The 22,858-nt window shown below is 38.8% G+C and overlaps 1 protein-coding gene across 1 annotated transcript; it reads left to right on the top strand.

Annotated features, from left to right (window-relative positions):
* Positions 1 to 2,564: 2,564 nt before the first annotated feature.
* On the top strand, positions 2,565 to 21,827 carry chrna3 (cholinergic receptor, nicotinic, alpha 3). The gene is made up of 6 exons (XM_062024071.1): positions 2,565 to 2,628; positions 3,252 to 3,391; positions 13,961 to 14,005; positions 18,973 to 19,082; positions 20,089 to 21,277; positions 21,699 to 21,827. Exons 1-6 carry the CDS (start codon positions 2,565 to 2,567, stop codon positions 21,825 to 21,827), a joined length of 1,677 nt encoding a protein of 558 aa, XP_061880055.1.
* The last annotated feature ends 1,031 nt before the right edge of the window (positions 21,828 to 22,858 follow it).

Raw genomic sequence — 22,858 nt, 5'->3', positions numbered from 1 at the left:
AAATGAATGCCTAACCTCAATACCTCAATCACCTCATCCTCTGTTTCCCAGTGACACATTAAGACCAGCTGAGGCAAGAGGCCTTTTTCCACCACAGAAACCTTGACAGGAACTTTCCCATGTAAATAAAGTACCCCCCTGTGTTTCCACCAACCACTTTAGTTCTTCAGGAACTATTTTTGGTTCCTAGTAGCAAGGTGGGACTTTCTGAAGTTCCTGGGAACCTTAGATGGGTGATTGGCTGATTGGTTGGACACAGTTGGGGCATTTCTAAAACTTTACATTTACATATGCTTGTTTCTTTTTTTTGTGTATTTCTATCACAGAAAAAAAGAAGAACGAAAAAAAACTTTCGACATGTAAGAACTGCGTGGCATCGTTGTGCTGAACAACGCTGATTAGTGGAACTATCCTGCAAGCCGTAGTCTTTAAACTAGTATGCAGTTTAATGTTGTTTATTCATTTTTACAAACTTCATTTCAATACGAGAAGCTGCGAGAAATTAAGCACTTTTTTTTTTAACGTATTTACAGAGGATTATCAGGTATTCATTCAAAGTATTCGGACTTGAAGCGGCGAGGCGATCTGCTCACTGGGACTCCGACCTTGTAGTTTGAAGATGAAAGTGAAAGTAAGGACGAGTGGAACGAAGGTAAATGACATGAAATATTCACTATTTACTTTACATTCGTCTCAACCCGAGTGAACTGAATGCTGACAAGCTAATGCTAAATCTGATGCGTATATATTGTTGCCGGGAGATACAGCTGAAATGGACCATAAGGACTCGCCTAACCCTCATGAATTAATCTTCTACTGAGGGGATGACTTTCAGATGTTGGACTCTGTGGACAAAAGCTTGACTTTTTATGTAAAATTCGGTGGCCTAACATATATGTCTGTTTATTTACACGGTATCAGTGTAAAAATATACTATACCACTCATCTATTCATCATCAGCCTGATTTGTATAAACTACCCTGAACTCTGAAATGCGGAACAAACACAAACCTCAAACTTCTACCTTCTACCTTTAGTTCCAGGAACTGGAACTTTTGGTAGGAAAAAGCTTTTTAAAACCTCTGGAGTTTCATGCTTTCTTTTTTATTAAATGTATATGTTCCAATCACTGTAGCTCATTGAGATGATAAAAGAATTGAGTCATTTACTGTCATGAAAATGTTGTCATCTAATACTTATTGGTCACATTCATTTAATTTGATAAAATAAAAGGTTCTCAAAACTTTTTTCAGGAAAGTAACACCTCAGAAAACACTTGGCTCTCCAAGTATCACCACAATGACCAACATTAAAATACAATAGCATGGTAGGCCTAAATATTCTTTAAAAACAAGGCAGAGGTTTTATTTAACAAGTATATTTAATATTTTGACAGTTTGCACAGTTAGAACAGTAAAACTGTGTTACTTTGAATATTTAATAAGTGATTCTTTGGCATGCCACTAGATGAAGCCTGCGTACCACTAGTGGTACAAGTACCACAGTTTGATAATCACTGGTCTACGGTATTTGTATCATAAGTACATGCAAAATCATCCATGAAAATGTACTTTGTATGATCACCTCTGTTTTGACTGTAAGTCTAGTTTAGAGAAGTATTTGATCTTGGATAAATAATCCTCCATATCGATTGGTTCATTCATTCATTGACTTATTCATCGGTCTTGTATTCGACAAAATCCCCCACAAACGCTGGTTTCCTCGCTGATAAAACATGGTAGCAACATGCATCTCCACTTCTCACAGTGTGGCGGGTCAGAGTACTAGAAGAGGCTCTCTAATTTTTGAACAATTTCTCTTGTGGCTCAATAAAGTTTGTCTAAGTCTAAGCCTTTATAGTCGGATTATAAGGAATAATGATATTAATCTTACATTAAAAACTTGAAACAGGTTATAGATTCAATAGTGTACAAATTAGAAAGTCATGGTGTAAAAATGTCTCCGCAAACATTATTTTGGCAACATTGTGACCAGAAGACCAGCCAGTGAGCCACGCCCTCGACTTCCACACACAAGCCTAATGTTACTTTTGAGTGCAAATTAGAGGAACAATATGAAAAAAACATTTATAATGCAGTTAATGGAAAAAAACATTAATCTTAATTTTATGTTGTTCTGTTGTTGCGTTGCAAGAGTTAGTTTTTTCTCCTAATAGCTAGCTGTAATTATTGGAGCAGGCAAACTAACCATTACATTTCCCTAATGGCTCCCCCTAGTGGTGTGAGTGTGCTAATAAACCGATGGGGTTAATTGCAGACATTACATGTTGTAAATTAAATGTAAATCAGAGCATAAGGATCAGGATACACTGATTATAACGCTGATCTATAATATAATATAATATATTACACACTTTTTGCAGATCCTCGTTGGATCAGATCAGCTTACCATATCGGTTGCCGTGGCGATCAGCATCCCATCAGAGGTTGGCTCAGCCTGCCCCCTTCCCTCCCTGCGCTCGCTCTCCTTCCCTCTCGGCATCCGCGGACACGCTTTTACTCCACTTTCTCCTGCTCCTGTGGGTCCATCAGTCGTCCAGGAAGATGAAAACCACTTTTTATCTCCTTTTTGTTTCCACCTGTTCCTTCCTTCAGTTGCATCTGTGGGGTGAGTGTGAGAGCTACTGTTACTTAACATGTTGATGATGTAGAGTTAAGTTAAAGGCAGATCGTTTACACCGTATAAGCAGCATGTTTTAACATGGTAAAATGCATCTTACGGAGCACTCAGTTTGGAGTGCATTGAAAGAAGATACGATTATAAACAATAAAACGCTACATACTGCTTTTTAATTAGGATTTAAGTGTTCATTGATTGGGTACGACATATTACATGTGTCTATTTTAAACAACAGCATAGGTTAACAGATTTTGCTTAATGAAGCGCAAATCTATAATGCAAATAAGGCTTTGCATTATAGGTTATATATAATTTTCACATGTAATACTCTGAAATTACAAAAAAAAATTCCAAGTAATTCTAATATAGCTTTGTTAAAAAAAAAAGTTGAAAGAGCACACTGTTGTTATTCAATTAAATACATGTATTTCATAATTTGTTTATTCATTAGTTTAATTTTGGTTGCAAAAAAAAAATAATTAATTAATAACAATGCATTTTCAGGCAATTATAAATTATGTTATCATTATTTAAAAAGTGAAATGTTAATTCATACAATCTGCTACTGATCAATCCTACTTTTTATGACCTAAACCTGCTTTCTGACATAGGGGTCACATGTTCGGAAGCCGAGCACAAGCTCTTCTCCATCATCTTCTCCAACTACAACCAGTTCATACGACCAGTGCAGAACGTGACTGAGCCGGTCATCGTACAGTTCGAGGTGTCCATGTCGCAGCTTGTTAAAGTGGTGAGTCGTTAGGCTGACTGATAGATGAATGCCTATAGCTGTGCAATTTATGAATCTCCGTCACTACAGTCCTCTGACATACAAACGTGCATCACGCCGCTTAATCAGCCTGCATGGCCAACAGCACAATGAGGCAGCTTGACAACTTGACACAATTTGGATTGGATTTTGCAGGAGGGCAACAGGTGACAATTGGTGGACTCAGGAAAAATATACCTTCACTTGGTTTGTTTTTTTACTTGGAATGCTGATGCTAAAAACAAGGCCAACAACAAAGTAACGTGTGTCTTTTTTGCGTTTGAGCCTTGTTCTGTGACGATGCAGTTAGGAGTGTCCCGATTCATAGATCAATATCAGACATCGGTCCAATATTAGCAAACAAATTATTATAGTCAAGTCAAGTCAAGTCAACTTTATTTATATAGCACTTTTACGACAGCTTTTAAATTGAACCAAAGTGCTTTACAGGTTAAAAAAGCATAGAGAAAACCGGATACGGCCCCCCAGCGTCCAAAATCCGGCCCGCGGGAAGTCCCAAGTTAAAAAAATAAATAAATAAATGTTTGGTTTTTTTTGTATTATTTTTTTAATTTTCATTTGTCCTTACTAGTCCATTTTCTACCGTCTCCTAGCCACTCAGGCAAATCATATTGTCTAAAAATGCATTTTACCATCGATAACGTGACATGCAGCAAGTGCACTCTTTATATATATTTTTATTTTTATTTGTTATTCTTATATATATATATATATATACATATATACACACATATAGACACATACATATATACACATATATATATATATATACATATATACACATATACATATACAGTATATATACTTATATACACATATACATATATATATATACATGGACATATACATATACATATATACACACACATATGTACACATTTACATATACATATATACACACACACACACATTTACATATAATATATATATATATATATATATATATATATATATATATATATATATATATATATATATATATATATATATATATATATATATATATATATATATATATATATATATATATATATATATAGCGCGGCCCCCAGCCAAATTGTTTTACCCCAATGCGGCCCCGGAGTCAAAAAGTTTGGGGACCCCTGATCTATAAGGTCTGCTACAAGAACTTCAATACAGGTTTTCTTCATTTGAGAGCCTTTTAAGAGTCTATTTAGAATCAAATCATGTCAATATAACTGTTAACTTCTCTGTGACATTCCAACATTAAAAAAATGCATTAAACACATGTGCTAGCTTGATGCTAATTTACAATGGTTTCGCCATATACATGCCACTAATTAGTATCAGCAAGGTTACATGGCAATTTCAACACCTCCAAATTTGGCAATCAAAACTACAAGTAAGATGCACATTACAATCAGCTGGTGTTACTTACAATACCAACACTTTGTAGGGCTCAACAAACTACAAGACTGGCACATTCAACTCAAAGGCAAACACTACTTCCCGACCACGGCAACATACCTTGTATAAACGGAAATTATACATTCAAATGAGACTCAGAAGAGTACAAGAAAACAAGTTATAACAACTAAATACTATGCGGTCTATCCAGCAGTGCCAGGAACCAGCATGCAGAGCCCATTCCAACATTTCACTACAAAATAACAAAAAAGTATGTATTATTCATGCTGATATTGGATCAATATTAATAAATAATTAATAATATTGGTATCATATTGGAAGTAAAAAACTTGTAACAGAACATTCTTATTGCAGTTATTTAAAAACTGAGAAACTGAAAAAGTTATTGCAGTGAAGTAACAGTTATTGTGCTCTAATCGTAAAGGTCTTGTTTAACCATTTGAATGTCACTTGGTGAAAAAGTCCTCAACAACAACGACAGATACGATTTTATAAAAATAATCTCATTTTAAGAAGGTTTGAGTTTGAGTTTGAGTTTGAGTTTATTTCGAACATGCAAGCATACAACATGATACATCACAATTTCCAGTTTCTTTTCAACATGTTCGAAAAGGAGTAGGAAGAAGCAGAGCTTATTTAATCCTACCCCTTTTCTTTACATAACAGTTGCAAAACGTTTTGTTCACTTCCGGTTCACAATTTTTTCACAATAAACTCCATAAGTAATCACAATAAAAATAAATAAATAAATAATAGTAAGAATTTAATAATAATAATTGGTGAAGTAAGTTATATTTCATATGATGAGATAAGTTGAAGCTCGACGCCTCAATCATTGGTATGTGTTCATCTACAAAACCATTCTGGGTATCACTCCATCTTATCTGTCTTGTCTTTTAACAAAGAAACAAGGAAGTCACAATCTTCGTTCAATGAATGTTCTGCAATTTGTCGTCCCCAAAGTAAGAACTGAACTGGGCAAGAAAGCATTTAGGTTTTCAGCAGCGAAGGCTTGGAATAACCTACAATCAAATATTAAACTTCAAACCCTTGTTACGTTGAATGAGTTTAAAGCTTCTGTGAAAGGACTGCAGTCTACCTTGTCTGTATGCACATGTGTTATGTGAGCAAGTTTTAATGTCGTAAATGTGATGTTTTATGTATTTGTTGACTGTTTTTAATGTAACCTTGCGGCTGCCCTCTTGGCCAGGTCTCCCTTGGAAAAGAGATCTTTGATCTCAATGGGATTTTACCTGGTTAAATAAAGGCTAATAATAATAATAAGTAAGATTACTTTAAGAATGAATGAATGGATGGATGAAATAAATTGAGAATGTTTGTCATGGTTCTTCTTCTTTGTACTTTGTAAACACTTTAAGTTTGAAGAGTTTGTTGAAGTGGATCATATTTGTACATTGTTTGATTGCTTTGCTTAATCCATTCTATAATGTAATTCCACATATTGATATACTGAAGGTCTTAAGTGTTGTACGTGCAAACAAATGTTTTAAATTACGTTTTTCTCTAAGATTATATTTCTCCTCTTTTTTTGAGAAGAATTGTTGTATATTCTTGGGTAGCAGGTTATAGTTTGCTTTGTGCATAATTTTAGCTGTTTGCAAATTCACTATGTCGTGGAATTTCAGTATTTTTGATTCAATAAATAAAGGGTTTGTATGTTCTCTATATCCAACATTATGTATTATTCTAACTGATCTTTTTTGTAACACCGTTAATGAATGAAGTGTACTTTTGTAATTATTTCCCCATATTTCTACACAGTAGCTCAGATATGGTAACACTAGTGAGCAGTAGAGAATATGAAGGGATTTTTGGTTTAGAACATGTTTTGCTTTATTCATTATTGACGTGTTTCTTGCAACTTTATGTTGTATATTTTTTACGTGATAAATAAATAAATGATAAATGGGTTGTACTTGTATAGCGCTTTTCTACCTTCAAGGTACTCAAAGCGCTTTGACAGTATTTCCACATTTACCCATTCACACACACATTCACACACTGATGGCGGGCGCTGCCATGCAAGGCGCTAACCAGCAGCCATCAGAGGCAAAGGGTGAAGTGTCTTGCCCAAGGACACAACGGACGTGACTAGGAAGGTAGAAGGTGGGAATTGAACCCCAGTAACCAGCAACACTCCGATTGCTGGCACAGCCACTCTACCAACTTCGCCACGCCATTTCCAGTTCAATTTATCATCAATCATTATACCTAGAAATTTGGTTTCGTTTACTCTTTCAATTTCTATTCCGTCTATTTGTATTTGTGTTTGACTTTCTCTTCTACTATTACCAAATAGCATTATTTTAGTTTTACTAAGATTCAACGATAGTCTGTTTTTGTCAAACCATCTTTTTAATTTGTTAATTTCTTCTGTTATTATTTGTATTATCTCCTGTGTGTTCTCTCCTGAACAAAACGCTGTTGTATCATCCGCAAATAATACTAACTTTAAATCTTTTGTAACTTTACAAATGTCATTTATATAGAGATTGAATAATTTAGGTCCTAGTATTGATCCCTGAGGTACACCACAGGATATATTTAGCGTTGTAGACATGTGTTCGCCTAGCTTCACGTATTGTTTCCTGTTCGTTAGATAACTTCTTATCCAGTTTAAGACTAACCCTCTGATGCCATATCGTTCTAGTTTTTTGATTAAAATATTGTGATTAATTGTGTCAAATGCTTTAGTTAGATCCATACATTTTTTACTAATAATTGCATTGGTAATTTCTTCTGTAATTTCAATTAAAGCCACTGAAGTTGAAACATTAGCTCTGTATCCATATTGGTTCTCTTCGAGTATTCTATTTTTATTTATGAAACTTTCTAATCTGTTATTGAACAGTTTTTCAATGATTTTAGAAAATTGTGGAAGTAGAGAAACAGGTCTATAATTTGTAAATTGATGTTTGTCTCCAGTCTTATAAATTGGTGCAACTTTAGCTATTTTCATTTTGTTTGGAAATGTACCTGTTTGAAATGATAGATTACTAATATACATTAATGGTCCTGAGATCTCTTCAATAACCTTTTTTATCGTTTCCATATCAATTCCGTTACAATCAGTTGAAGTCTTAGATTTACATTTTTTCACGATTGTAACTATTTCCTCCTGTGTCACATTACTGAGGAACATGGAGTTGGGATTTCGCTCTATGGTATCATTATAGTCCTCAATTGGAACTGGGTCTGGAATCCTTTCTTCCAATTTTGGTCCAATATTTACAAAATAATTATTGAAGCTTTCAACTACTTCCTTTATGTTGTCATTTTTTTTATTTTCATCTAAGAAGTATTGAGGGTAGTCCCTCTTAGTTCCATTTTTAATAATGCTATTGAGGATGCCCCATGTTGCTCTCATATTATTTTTGTTCCTGTCCAATAATTCACTGTAATATTATTTTCTACATGATCGTAGTATGTCTGTTAACTTGTTTTTATACTTTTTGTACTTAATTTCTGCCTCTATAGGTCTTTGTGCTATAAATTTTCCATATAGTGTATTCTTCTTCTTACAAGCATTTTTTAATCCTTTTGTCATCCATGGTTGATTATTCTTTCTCTGCTTGTTACTGAGTTGTATCCGTGGACAATATTTGTCATAAAGTATTATGAACTTGTTTAAGAAATGTTCATATGCTTCATCAACCTCTTTTTCATTATACACATTGTCCCAATCTTGCTTTTGTAGCTCAATTTTGAAGGCAGTCATCCTCTTCTCTGTGCATAGTCTTCGAAATGTCCTTTTGTCATCCATGTTCTTCTTGTAGTTTCCATCATATATTGTAAAAACTGGCAGATGATCACTAACGTCGCTTATAAGTAGACCACTTGTAGTGTTATTATCAAAATCATTGGTAAAAATATTATCAATAAGCGTGGCACATTGTCCTGTGATTCTGCTTGGCTTTGTGATTTTAGGATATAGACTGATGCTGTACATTGTATCAATGAAGTCATCAATAGACTTTTGCTTGTTGGGGTTCAATAAGTCAATATTAAAGTCACCACATAAGAACATTATTCTTTGACCATTGTCCATGTAAGTTGCCTTGATCCATTCTTCAAATGTTTCTATACTTGACTTAGGTGATCTATATATACAACTGATGACTATGTTTTTGCTTTTTTCCTGACATATTTCAATGGTTATACGTTCTAAGATATTATCTATGGCAAATGACATGTTTTTTACCACTTTGTAGTTCAGGTTCTTCATCACGTACACAGCTACTCCTCCTCCATTTTTGTTGGTTCTGTTGATGTAGTTTAGTTCATATCCCTCCAGATCAAAATCTATTCCTTTTTTATCATCAATCCATGTTTCTGTGACAGCAATCACTTTGAAGGGTTCGTTGATGTGTTCCAAAAAGTTCTTAATGTTGTTGTAATTTGCATACAAGCTTCTACTATTAAAATGAATAATTGACAATTTGTTATCACATTCAATGTTGCTATTATATTGATCATCTGTATAATAAAAACAACTATTACTGATGTGGGAGAAAAAATTTGTATCTGGATCTATATCATTTTCCAAATCCTGGTTTTTGTGATCTTTGTTGCAGAAATTTTTTAGTTCCATATTTTCTTGTTCAACAAACTTTGATGTTGTTTCAATAATCTCTATAAGTGTAGGTGGATGCAATCCTGAATCTAGGTCCTCTTGTTTAGTCGTCCCTTGGAACATAGTAGTGCCGATGCTGAATTTAGGTGCTTGTTTTCTGTCAGAGTCCATTATCATCGTTGTTGTGGTAGCTGTGTAAACTTTAAAAATTGTCCAGGTCCTTGATGTCATGGTCAACAATTACTCTTGCTTCTGGACCTCCATTCAGCTTGATGTAGATTTTACAGTTGGCGCTCCAAGTTCCCTGGATTTTTCCCTGCCTTCTCAAGTCGCGTGCTTTCTTGGCGATTCCAGCATTACGTTTTGTGAGATGCTCATTCATGTACACATTTGTTCCCTTCAGCTTCTTTCCCTGTCTCAGCAATGCCATTTTAGATTTTCTGTTTACGAGTTTCACGAGCACGACTGGAGTGGCGTTGTTGTTTCTTCCGTTCAGTGGGATGCATGTTTCGATGGTATTAATGTCAATTTCAATTTCTTTTGATTGCAGAAAGTTGACCACTTGCTGTTCTGCTGAGACCATATCCATTTCATCTGGTTCACCTTCATTATTCACAGCTTTCGCATAGGATCTTGGTTTAATTCGGTGCCCTGTCTTGATGATATCATTCATTCGTTTATCCTGATCCATTTCATCTATGATGTTCCTCAGCATGTTGTTGTCTTCTTGAAGGATCTTCATTTGTTTGCTCATTTCAGTGGCTTCTTTATTTCTGGAGTTGTTGTCTTTTTTCATTTCTTTAATTTCTTCTTTCATTTCTTTCATATCCTCTTTCCATCCATCCATCAATTCTTCCAATTTTTCTATCATTTCTTCTTTAAATTCCTGGAGTATTTTTTGTAGTATCCCTTCTTGAATCCCATCATGTCCTGTGCCCAGCTTCAAATCAGTCTTTCCAGTCAATCCTTTAACTTTTGGCATCGCGGCAGTTACTGACGTCAGCGCCTCTTATGTCTTAAGGGCAGTTACTTCTTTAGCGACTTGCGGCACTTTTAACTTGTTTTTTCAACAATTTCGTACCCTGCGCCGTTCAGAGAGCAATTTGAGGTGTCAGCCTGTCAACTTATATCACTCTGCGACGTCGGGATCACTTTACAACAGCTGTAAACTCGCCGTAACTTTTGGTTGCTAGGCAACCGCTTTGAACTGCGGGAGGCGCCTTTGGCTTGAGGCTAACGGCTCTTCCACTCGCCTTATTTCAGCGTATCAGTGCCTCTCAACTGACCAAAATCAGATCGAAGATGCCAGGTGACTCTCCTGTGGCTGTGATCGCAAATCAGTGGTCAAATCAGTGGTCAAAATCTTCAGACTTAACAAAAACTCCGGTAGCAGAAGCGGAGCTTTTCTTCTTTGCGTCCTTTCTCATTGACAGGAGAGGGTTCATTTAAAGTGCAATATGTCAGAAGTCAAGAATAATTGCAATAATTGTTCTACTCTGGTCATGGCAAATGTCCTTGCTATATGCTAACAGAGATACTGAATGGTTTTAGTTTGGCAAAGACGGCTGTAAGAGTGGTTTGGACTCCAGGGGGATTAGTTCAGAAACCTTGTAGTTTGGATTTGAAATATATCGTTTGTGACATCAGTGCTGGAACTTTTCTGACACACTTTGTATGTGTGGAGTTCTACGTTGTCTGTCCATTTTGCTGTGGGCTCAAATCTGGCCTTGCAGGCCAATCTTTGAGCTGCTCTTCAAAGTGTTCATGGGCCTGCCAGCATATGGGAGAGGTTGGCATTCACGCCGTCTTTAAACCCATTTCGTGGCCTGCCTTGGTTTTCTCTGCCAGTGCTCAGTTTACCAAAAAGTAGTTGTTTGGGGAGGCGGTAGTCAATCGTGGGACAACATGCCACTCTCATGTCTGGCTTTTCCTTATCACAGACTCGATGCTGATGGTTCCAGCTCTGTCAAGCACTTAGATGTTTGAGACTCGGTCTTGCCATCGAATGTACAGGATCGCTGCTGCGCGTGTGGAAACGCAACAGTCGCTCCAGGTATCGTCTGTACAGGGTCGAAGACTCATATCCGTAGAGAAAGTTGGTAAGAACCACAACCCTGTAAACCAGGGGTGCTCATTATGTTGATCGCGATCTACCGGTCGATCGCGATCTACCGGTCGATCGCGATCTACCGGTCGATCGCGATCTACCGGTCGATCGCGCAGGTTGTGTCAGTCGTTCGCCAGCCAGGCATTAAAAAAATAATCCTAAAAATGAGCGATCATAAATCTTCACTATGACGTCACTTTCGTCACTTGATTGACATTCACGGCACCCGAGGGTCTTCTGAGATGACGCTGGCTGCTGCCAGCTCATTATTAAGAAAAAATTACGGACAAGAAGGCGAGAAACACTTTTTATTTCAACAGACTCTGGCGCCGTACCTGTCGTCAAAACTCCAAAGACCGACTGCACAGTTCCTGCCTTCACAATAAAAGCTCTGCTTCATCCTGCCTGCGCTAAGAGTCTCAGAAAGCTGGCGTGCACAAGCTAGCAAGCTACGGAGTTTGCCGCCAATGTATTTCTTGTAAAGTGTATACAAAGGAGTATGGAAGCTAGACAAATAAGATGACAAAAACCAACCACTTTCATGTGGTATTGGACAGAAAGGAGGACTTTTCTTCTCCTCCATTTGAAAATGCGGACGTTATCAGCACCACTGTCTGATTCCAATCAAAGCAAGTCATCAGAATCAGGTAATACACCAACTTATATTCTTGTCTTCATGAAAGAAAGGAATCTATATGTGTTAAACATGCCTGTATTATCATTAAACACCTTTAACTTGTTAACAATATTAACTATATGTGTTAAACATGCTTGTATTATCTTTAAACACCTTTAACTTGTTAATAATATTAACTATATGTGTTAAACATGCTTGTATTATCATTAAACACCTTTAACTTGTTAACAATATTAAGTATATGTGTTAAACATGCTTGCATTATCTTTAAACACCTTTAACATGTTAACAATATTAACTATATGTATTAAACATTCTTGTATTATCATTAAACACCTTTAATTTATTAACAATATTAACTATATGTGTTAAACATGCTTGCATTATCATTAAACACCTTTAACTTGTTAACAAAACATATATTTCATAAATAAGTAAATATAAATTATATATATGAATGAGGTAGATCCCCACGACTTGATCAATTGAAAAGTAGCTCGCCTGCAGAAAAAGTGTGAGCACCCCTGCTGTAAACATTCAGCTTGGCGGACATTCTGATGTTGTGCTGGTAGACGACACGGGCACGGAGACTTGGCTGGCCTTGCAGTTCCTGGCGCTAATCTCTTTGTTGAGGCTGGCATGTATTGCGACATGTGGAGTTACTTACTGTAAATACATATAAAGCTAACATGCGTATACCTTCACTGCATCCTGTATGACTCAAGACTGGAATCTCCCCAATCTTCAGCTCAGCTTCAGTATACTAAATGATACACCAAAATCCTGGGCCTACTATCCACATACGGACAACAATGAGTTGTTTTCCTCCTTGATCCGTGCTACACATTTCTGGGATGGACAAATGCATAACGTGAACAAGATCATGCCACTCTGCTGACACATTTGATTTAGCTTGAATTATCACAGGTACAAAAAGGGATATTGTAATAAAACTTTCATTTGCAAAGAAAATGAATTTGCAACATCTGTTTACATTATGCTACATGGCAGATTTGCTCTTGACAAGAGCAAGCCGTCTTGCTGTCTATGCTGATGAATGACTGTAATTCCATTCCTGCACCTGCTGCCCCTCACATCCTAATGCAATTGGCGTGGATGAGCCTTAACCAATTGTGAGTGTCGACAGCTCATCGTACTGGCATAGAATATTACGGTCAGGCATCTCTATGAGGGGATGGTCACCTCATTATGGCAATGGACCCAATCTCGGTGGTATTGACTTGTTGTTTGAGACGATTCACAACTTAAAACTCCTGCCAAAACCCAATTGAATTAGGTCAGCAAAAAGACTGGAAGCCTGTTACTGAAATGAGCAGCAGTAAATTCATTCAACCCCATTATGAATCAGATAATTTGCGATTCATTATAAATCTAAACAGTTGTATAAAGATGTGGTCTACACAGTCCTTGCTTGGGTTTTGCCACTTCCAATCCCCAACCTATGTTCACTAGCCTGTGTAAAGACACTGGGAGTTTCCCTTTCAAGCTCTAGTGGCATTGAATGTGTCATGTAAAAAAAAAACACTGGAGATTGATTCCTTCACGGTCTAAGTCCCAAACATGGCCATACACCCCCCACAGATGTGCTTCCCCCACTAAACGTATTTTGTCAGAATAGGAGCAAATGCTGCAGCCAGGCTGCCGCTCCGGTCCTGGTTGCAGGTATGGAGGACTCAGCTGGAGGACTGATGCAGAGGAACACGCGAGCGGCCAGTCAGACGATGTGATGCTAAAATATTCAAAGTTTGTCTTGTCCTGAAATACTCTGTGCTCTGTTTTTAGGATGAAGTCAATCAGATCATGGCGACCAATCTGTGGCTGAGACATGTAAGTTCACCACACAAATCGTCAAATGTGTGGATCCAACCGACAGACGGAAGGGGGGCATTTAAGCACATTGATCTTTGTAGCCCTGTGTTCTTAACCGATATGCATCATAACAAGTAGAGTCCAGGCCCTACTGATATGAGTACAAGGGAGGGGATGGATTTTAAATTAAAAGACTGTGACCGATGTAATCGTCGACCTTTACAGAGGGAGAGGTGGATCAACAACAACTACAGCAGAACCTCGAAAGTTGCATGATTTGGAATTCGCCCAAAGAATTCAGCAAAAATAGTGCCTAAAACTTGTCTCAACCTCAGTTTAGCAAACAAAAAAATATATGTTCGGAATGTTTTGGCTTTTTTTTTTTAATTCTCAGAGAGCAACTGCTGTCATGTATAACTTAACACACATTAAGGCTTCACTGCTTTAAGGTCCCATATGGTTCCTCGGCTCCCGTCAAACACAGTCAAACATCATAACTGTAACCACAGTTGAGTATAAAGAGAGTATGGCCAACCCGGTTTCAGGCGATCTCCTCAATAATTGGTGAGAAGACACTCACTTGACTACAGGGCGCCATGGCTGCTACTAACTTTGAGCAGATGCTCAAATGCCCTGTTGTGCAGCATGGGGTTGACCTACCCGCGAAAATTGTGGGAAGCTTTTATATCGCTTTCCCCCACAACCCGGAAAGAAGACAAGTATATGAGAAGTGAATGTTTGCGAACAACACAGGAGACTCACCAATTACAGCGTCTTGTGCAAGGTAAACACATGACACAACATCTGCGTTTTGTTCAGGAGAGAACACACAGAAGTAACACAAATAATAACAGAAGAAATGTATGAATTAAAGGGATGGTTTGACAAAAACAGACTCTTTAAATCTCATTGAAATTAAAATAATGCAATTCGGTAACAGTTGAAGAGAAAGTCAAACACAAATGCAAATAGACGGACATTGAAGTGTAAAAGAAACCACATTGTGTGTAATAGAGGATAAAATTAACTGTAAATCTCATATAAAAATATACAACATAAAGTGGCAAAAAATACGTCAATAATGATTAAAGCAAAATATGTTCCAGACCAAAAAGCACTCATTATTCTCTACTGCTTGCCAGTGTGACCATATCTGAGTAATTGTGCAGAAATATGGGGAAATAACTACAAAAGCACACTTATTTACTTACTATGTTACAAATATGTACGGGTATGACAAATAAAGCTATTTGAATTTTTAAAAAAAAAGTAAGATCAGTTGTAATAATACATAATGTGTGATACATACAGTGATTACAAATACATTGGAGGCAGCCACAACAATTGACATATTTCACACAAAAGTCACAACTTTGTGATTGTTGGTCCAAAGCTAATGAAAATGTTGGCAAAATGAGGGTGATAAGTTGTTTTTTGCTTGTTCTGTGTATTTGTTTACGTTTTGTGCACCGTTAGAGTGCCTGCTGGTCACGATACACTGCAGGAATGTAGCAGCAGAGAAATTATACTTTCACAAAATAATATATTTTATTGTGAGTTTATGAGCTGAAGTATGTTTAGAACTATGTAGACACATTATTTTAGTTTATTTCGTCAGAAAAATGACAGCAATGCCGCACATGTCCGTGGTAGCAATCATGGCGCCTGTTGTTTCGCTGGCCATTTTCTTTATACACCACTCTGACCGTAACCACAACAAAGCATGCTGGGAAACGCCTCCGCCTCAGACCTGACAACTCTGTCAGTTTCTGCAGAAGACTTTAGGAAGTTTCCCTTGCCTACCGAGTTACAAATCTCCCGCATTCTGCTGTTTGTGTGTGCATATAAAATATTGAATATTTAGCCTGGATGTTAAAAGAAAAACAAGGATATGGTAGGGCGGAATATTACTGCCAAAAGTTTTAACTTGAAGAAAATTGTTTTCATACTTGTGAATCGTTTTTTAACTTGTAGAAAATTATTTTTATACTTGCGATTCTTTTTTTAATTGAAGAAAATTGTTTGCTTTACTTGCAAATCGTTGGGCATAAGTAAATACATTGTTGTGTGTTAGTGGAGTTTTGGCAGTAATTTCACTTATACTTAATTTAACTTTCCTACATGTAAAACATTTCCTTGTGGTCTACATAACATGTTAAGGTGGTTCTTGGGTCAAAATGTTGCATAGATTATGTTTTACAGACCATTTTTAAGCCACTTTTCTGACCTTCTCCTCAGGATGCGCCGTTTTGTTTATTGAAATGGTAAATTGTCAATAATCTTATACAGCGCTTTGCTATACCCGTAATGATACTCAAAGCACTTTACGTTATACATCATATTCACCCATTCACACACACATTCACACACTAATACTTGAGTGTTTACGTGGCTCCACTTCGACAGCGTTTTCTCCCCGCCATCTTTGGCGTAGTTTTTAGCGCTTCCACAGTGAGTCTTATGCCAGATTAAGTTTAAACCGTATGTTACTTTATTTTAGAAATGGCAACAGCGGAGGATGCATGTCCATGTACGAGCCAGTCTGCCCCACAACATTATGATTAAGAAAAAGAAGGAGCCTATTGACTACACTGTTGGACGACAATGGTGGACCCGCACAAAACCCTTTGGGTATATTTTTACTGCATATGGATAATCAAACTTGGGAAAAACGTCACCAACTGGGCAAATTCCAAACGACTCGTTTCCCGAACATATGAAGAATGGCAAGATTGTTGCCTCCATGGTTTGATTTCACAATTTCAGGACTTTTGCAAATCCCAAATACACAACAGCAGGTATCAAAAGTTGGTTTGCATTGTAGGTCCCCTCTAAAAATGAACAACCACGGCAAAGAATATCTAGTTATCCCTCTTAAATCGCACACGGCGGCATGCTTCTCTCACTCTCCCCTTCCCTTGTCTTCCCCTCGTTCATCTAATCATCAGTCAGGACTAGGGTTGGGTATCGAGTATCGATTGGAACCGGGACTAACTTTCCGATTCTCCCGGAATCGTTCAAAAGTTTAAATTTCGATTCCTAGTTTCGATACCCAGTCCGCCGACCGGAAAAAAAGAATAAGTCCGCCGACCGGAAGAAGAAGCCGCTAAACACCAACGAAGAAGCGCCCACCGCCGGAAGAGCCTATGTAGCCGAGCGAGTCAGTCAAGCATGGATAGCGGGCGTCGGAGGTCGAAGTGTGGCTTTATTTTACTTAAAAAAATGAAATATCGGCGAAATGTAACACGTGCGACAGGACTGTTTCGTGCTTAGGAGGGTGCACGTCGAACATGATGAAGCACCTCCGAGTACAAAGAAATGCGTGTCCCGTCTTCAACGCGCTGCGCCGACCGTCCTCCTGTGCCTCTTCCTCTGGCTTCGACGCCCAGCCTGGCACCTCGGTGATTGCATTGCAGTCCGGATCCGGTAAGTAAAACAATATATATGCAATAAATAATGTGTTTTGCGCCAACGTCGAGGCAGCTAACAAATTAGCCCGCATATTTTTTCATAGACAATTTACAACCTGCTAGCCAGGCTCCGCGATGTGCTCAGCGTACTCCGTTCACCGTAGCGGCAATGGGGAAGATGTCGGTGCCACAGACGGAAGAGTGCCACAGAAAGGTCACTGCACACATAGTCAAAAGACTGCATCCCTTTTCAGAGGTGGAATCTCCAACATTTAGGTTAGTTAAGCAATAACGTTAGAGCTAAGCTAATTGATACTGGGCTAAACTGTAACAGCAACATTACATGTTTGTTTATGTTTGCAGGGATATGGTGAAAACTCTCAACCCAAAATACATACCACCTTCCAGGGACTACCTGTCAAACACATTGATCCCGGCATGGTACAAGAAGAATCGGAACCGAGAATCGACAGGAATCGGAATCGAAACAAAGAATCGGAATCGGAATCGGAATCGTTCGAATTCAAATGATACCCAACCCTAGTCAGGACACATTTAAGGACTCTTAGAATGTCAGAAAACAGAACTCTTCAAGCAGGAATGCACATTTCCTCCACATAAGGGTAAAACAAAAGTCCATATGCACATGTGAAATGTAAAAAAAAAAAGGTCCACACTTGCACATTTTGTTCAAGCTAAAATAAGCAACCACACCACAGATGACTGACACAAAACACCTCTATGAATCAGTGCAGTGATATATTAGATGTGCAATGACGTGTATGTGATCCTCAAAATTAGCACACACTTACAAAATGTCCATATATTTGAATGTGTGAGGAAGCCGGAAGAACCAGGGAGAACATGCAAACTCCACACTAACCTTCGACCTTAGCATCTCCCAGCCAACATGCTAACCACTGAGTTCATACAGTAGTCACATATTCCACTCTGCATAGTTTCACAGTGGAGGGAGGCGATCGATGGCTCGCATCCTCCTTCAACTTGACATCTACTGTTTTTTAATTAAGTGAAAGTTTTACAGCACCCACAGGCTGCCCCACTATTGTCTCTTAAAACTCTTGCGTGGATTGCCAGCTGTAGCGAAGCAAAAACACTCGCATAAAGGCCCCATTAAACACACTGTGGTGCGTTTTATTTCCTTTTCAAATGGAAGAAGTTGCGTGTTTTTACGGTCTCTATAGGAGGAAAGCGTTGGCGGGTACTTTTGCCGGAGAATAAGTTGAAAATGAAATGTGCAAATTATCCGCTATGTTTAATTTTGCATTATATAGTGCCGTTTATGGCCTTTTTTTATTCAAATTTAACTTATCCCAGGCAGTAAAATCTTTATGTTTGTATCCACCACTGAGCTGTCAAATTGGCTCAATTTATCACTCTCTCCGCATGTAAATTTAAATGAAATGAGTGAGCACGTTTCTGGACAGTATGCACGAAGAGGGAGTCCACCGTGTGTGTTTCTTGTCTTAAAATACAATAATTACTTTGTATATATTATTCAAATTGCTGTATTGCCTATTTTCAACAGAGTTGTCGTCTTTTCTTTCGTGTTAGATCTGGAATGACTACAAACTCAAGTGGAATCCAAAAGAATTTGGTGGTGTTGAGTTTATACGCGTGCCATCCAACAGGATATGGAAGCCCGACATTGTGCTTTATAACAAGTGAGTATGTTTGTTTAAAGGGGAATGATATTGCACCATGCAAATATTTGTACATACAATTTTGTCTTAAAATCTAACCAATTAGAGCTTAACTCGCAAGTACGTCCATGTGCTTTTGTTCTATGAAAATATAAGTGAACAAAAATGTGAATCATCTTGGTTTACTTCAGGTCTGATTAAGTGTTAGTTGGTACATGCGGAACCAAAGCATTCAGTTTGATTTGCCCCTCAGGAGTGAACAGTAATTTCCGGTCTATAACCTGATAGTTTTTTCCCCACACTTTGAACCCCGCGCTTTATACTATTATGTGGCCAACTTATGGATTTTTCCGGGTTTACGAGCTTCACATGCGGCCAATAAATTCGGCCTCCTCCCATCCAAACACCAAACGGGTCACGGTGGACCAATAAAAATGTTCACAGTAAATCTAAAGCACTCACACTCATTCACTCCCTCATCAAGACACAACGCCGTTCCAACGCAAAAGGCGATTGACCCTGCCATCGAAAAAGGAAACATAGCTGCCGCACCGAACAGAAATCCACCACCACTCGGCTACCGAAAGGACTGCCGTGGCCGAAGACGAAGGAACAACCATGGAGGTACACATGTTATACATGTGTGCGGTCAATATGTACAAAATAAAATTTGTCTAAAAATTAGGTAATGAAGCTTATAATTAAGTGTGCCACACAGCCCGGAAATTACAGTATGTTAGTTCTGTGTGTTGAAAGATAATGAGATAGACCAAACGTTAAAGAGTTCTGAGATCCTATCGGATCTAAAGGGGACCTGATGGGTGCTCCAAATGAATCTGCAATATAAGCACAAAAATATGTGAGAACCAGTGAATGATGTCCTGTAGCAGCATTTGTAGCCTTGGGTGATCATGGACTAGTCGACCAGCATAAGGACTGATTCCAGTAAATAAAACCATTTCAAATGATGAACCATCTTGGAGAGTGTAAAGTGTTCCTTCCAACCTGCGTTCCTCCATCTCCACAGTGCAGTCGGAGACTTCCAGGTTGACGACAAGACGAAGGCCCTGCTCCGGTATAACGGCGAAGTCACTTGGATACCTCCCGCCATATTCAAGAGCTCCTGCAAGATTGATGTCACCTACTTCCCCTTCGACTACCAGAACTGCACAATGAAGTTTGGCTCGTGGACCTACGACAAGGCCAAGATCGACCTGGTGCTGATCGGCTCCACCATCAACCTCAAGGACTTCTGGGAAAGCGGCGAGTGGATGATCATCGATGCCCCCGGCTACAAGCACGACATTAAGTACAACTGCTGTGAGGAGATCTACACGGACATCACGTACTCGCTGTACATCCGCCGCCTGCCGCTGTTCTACACCGTCAACATGATCATCCCTTGCCTCCTCATCTCCTTCCTTACTGTGCTCGTCTTCTACTTGCCATCAGACTGTGGTGAAAAAATCACGCTGTGTATTTCCGTGCTGCTCTCCTTGACTGTCTTCCTCCTTGTCATTACCGAGACCATTCCTTCCACATCGCTGGTCATCCCCCTCATCGGCGAGTACCTGCTGTTCACCATGATCTTCGTCACTCTCTCCATAGTCATCACAGTGTTTGTGTTAAACGTCCATTACCGCACCCCAAAGACCCACACAATGCCCCAATGGGTGCGCAGGGTCTTCCTGGGGCTGCTGCCTAAAATCATGTTCATGACCCGACCTGAGAGGGATCCAGAAAAGATCACTGACGCCATTCAGATGAGCCAGTCAAGGCATTGCGGTGTGCACTCCTACCAGCAAAAAAAGCACAAGCCTGAAGCTCTGGCCTCTAGCGTGGTGTCCAGCCTGACCAACCGCCAGAGGGTTCTCAACAACACAGAGCTCTCCAATCTTAACAACTTTAGTGGAAGCGAGCTGGCCAAACGCGGCGGATCAGGCTCACTGTGCTGCGAGGGTCACTGCAACAGTTGCTGGCACCAAAAGTCTGGAAAACTCCCTGCGGACTCAGGAAGTGGAGGCGGCGGAGGCCTTGGCAGCCTCGGAGCCTTGACTGGAGGCGGTGCGACTGGCGGTGGGAGTCAATGCTCCAGCTCGGAGTCGCTGGATGTTGGAGCTATATCTTTGCTACCGATCTCCACAGAAATGAAGGAAGCCATAGAGAGCGTCAAATACATCGCAGAGAATATGAGACTACAGAACGAGGCGAAAGAGGTGAGAGTTCACTAAAGCACACGGGAGGATCTGTGTCATGAGGTACACTTGGACAAGCTATCCATCCATTTCCCACAGTCATAGGAAGCCAAAGCCTATCACGGTGGGATCATACCATTGTTGCTGTCTGAATTATGTGGCAGAGTTTCTAATGTGAACATGAACGTCAAATTTACACGTATCTTGGGAAATCAGCTGTTTTTTTGTGCATGTTGAATATGCTGCTACAACCAACTAATAGGAGTGAAAACTTGAGGAACTATATTTGGTAACATGGGTGTGAGCTCACAATGTCACTAGGAGGCAGTATAACCACATGATTTAATCAATCAGTTAGCATAACACAGTGGAATGTCATTCACTGTTATGTTTTTAAATACAGTACATACCTTGTATTCATTGTTTTTTCATCCTCTTATAGGTTCAAGATGACTGGAAATATGTTGCCATGGTGATTGACCGCATCTTCCTGTGGGTTTTTGTCCTAGTTTGTATCCTTGGAACCGCTGGCCTTTTCCTCCAGCCTCTTCTACTTGGGGATGACATATAAATATGTTTGAAGTATATTATGGGCAATTTCAACAAACTAAAAAAAAAACAGTTCAGTGTAAAAAAAAGATGCAATTTATTTTAGAGGACAGTTTACCAAGACGACAATGTCAAGTCATTTTTACTAAATGACAATGTAAATAATAATGCAACTGTATACAAACACTGCACATATAATGTATTATTTGTCCTGGGGATAGGTTGATTGGCAACACTAAATTGGCCCTAGTGTGTGAATGTGAGTGTGAATGTTGTCTGTCTATCTGTGTTGGCCCTGCGATGAGGTGGCGACTTGTCCAGGGTGTACCCCGCCTTCCGCCCGAATGCAGCTGAGATAGGCCCCAACACCCCCCGCAACCCCAAAAGGGACAAGTGGTAGAAAATGGATGGATGGATGTCCTCCAGAAGAGCATGAACTGTCTCACCAATAGTTTAGTATCTAAAAGATTATCAAAGAGCGACACTCTGTGGTGATACAGCGCTACTACATCTGCCTACAGAAACCCGTTTTAAAATGTAAGATTTGGGAGGCTATCCAAAGATGCACCAAAAGTGACATGACAAATAAAGTAACAAGTTTAAGTGATTCAAGACCAGTTTTACTTACTTAATCAATTTGTAAGTAAATCAGATGTCTGCTAATACCTTTGAACTGAAGACCTTAAAAAACAGGCCTCCGAGGCTCAATTTATCACTCTGTTCCACATCTTCTGGGCTCCCTCAGAGCAATGTCATTTGATAGGACAATCAATATTGGGAGCAAGTGATAAAGGACTCCTTGCTTTTCTCCATTAAGACCCACATCCTTGCAGAAAAAGGCATATTTTCTGCAACCAGGTGGTAAAAATCCATCAGATGGAAGTGGCACATCGTCACAGATGAATAACTTATGTTCATATCATGACCTACTACATTAAATTGTAAATGTTTGCCTTTGCGAGAGTGAATGTTAATACGGACTGCATTTGTAAATGAAAATTAATCTTGAAAACTGATTATATGAATAGTACATAATACTTTTCAGAACAAGAC

Source organism: Entelurus aequoreus, linkage group LG02, assembly GCF_033978785.1.
Source record: "Entelurus aequoreus isolate RoL-2023_Sb linkage group LG02, RoL_Eaeq_v1.1, whole genome shotgun sequence".
Lineage (NCBI taxonomy): Eukaryota > Metazoa > Chordata > Actinopteri > Syngnathiformes > Syngnathidae > Entelurus > Entelurus aequoreus.
Note: the sequence above shows the minus strand (reverse complement) of the source record. Positions and strands in the feature narration are given on the sequence as shown.

Excerpts from the sequence above, each read along its gene's own strand:
- chrna3 (XM_062024071.1), top strand. The coding sequence starts at position 2,565 with ATGAAAACCACTTTTTATCTCCTTTTTGTTTCCACCTGTTCCTTCCTT. Across the intron at positions 2,629-3,251 it reads CCTTCAGTTGCATCTGTGGG|GGGTCACATGTTCGGAAGCC; the intron begins GTGAGTGTGAGA and ends TTTCTGACATAG. Across the intron at positions 3,392-13,960 it reads TGTCGCAGCTTGTTAAAGTG|GATGAAGTCAATCAGATCAT; the intron begins GTGAGTCGTTAG and ends CTCTGTTTTTAG.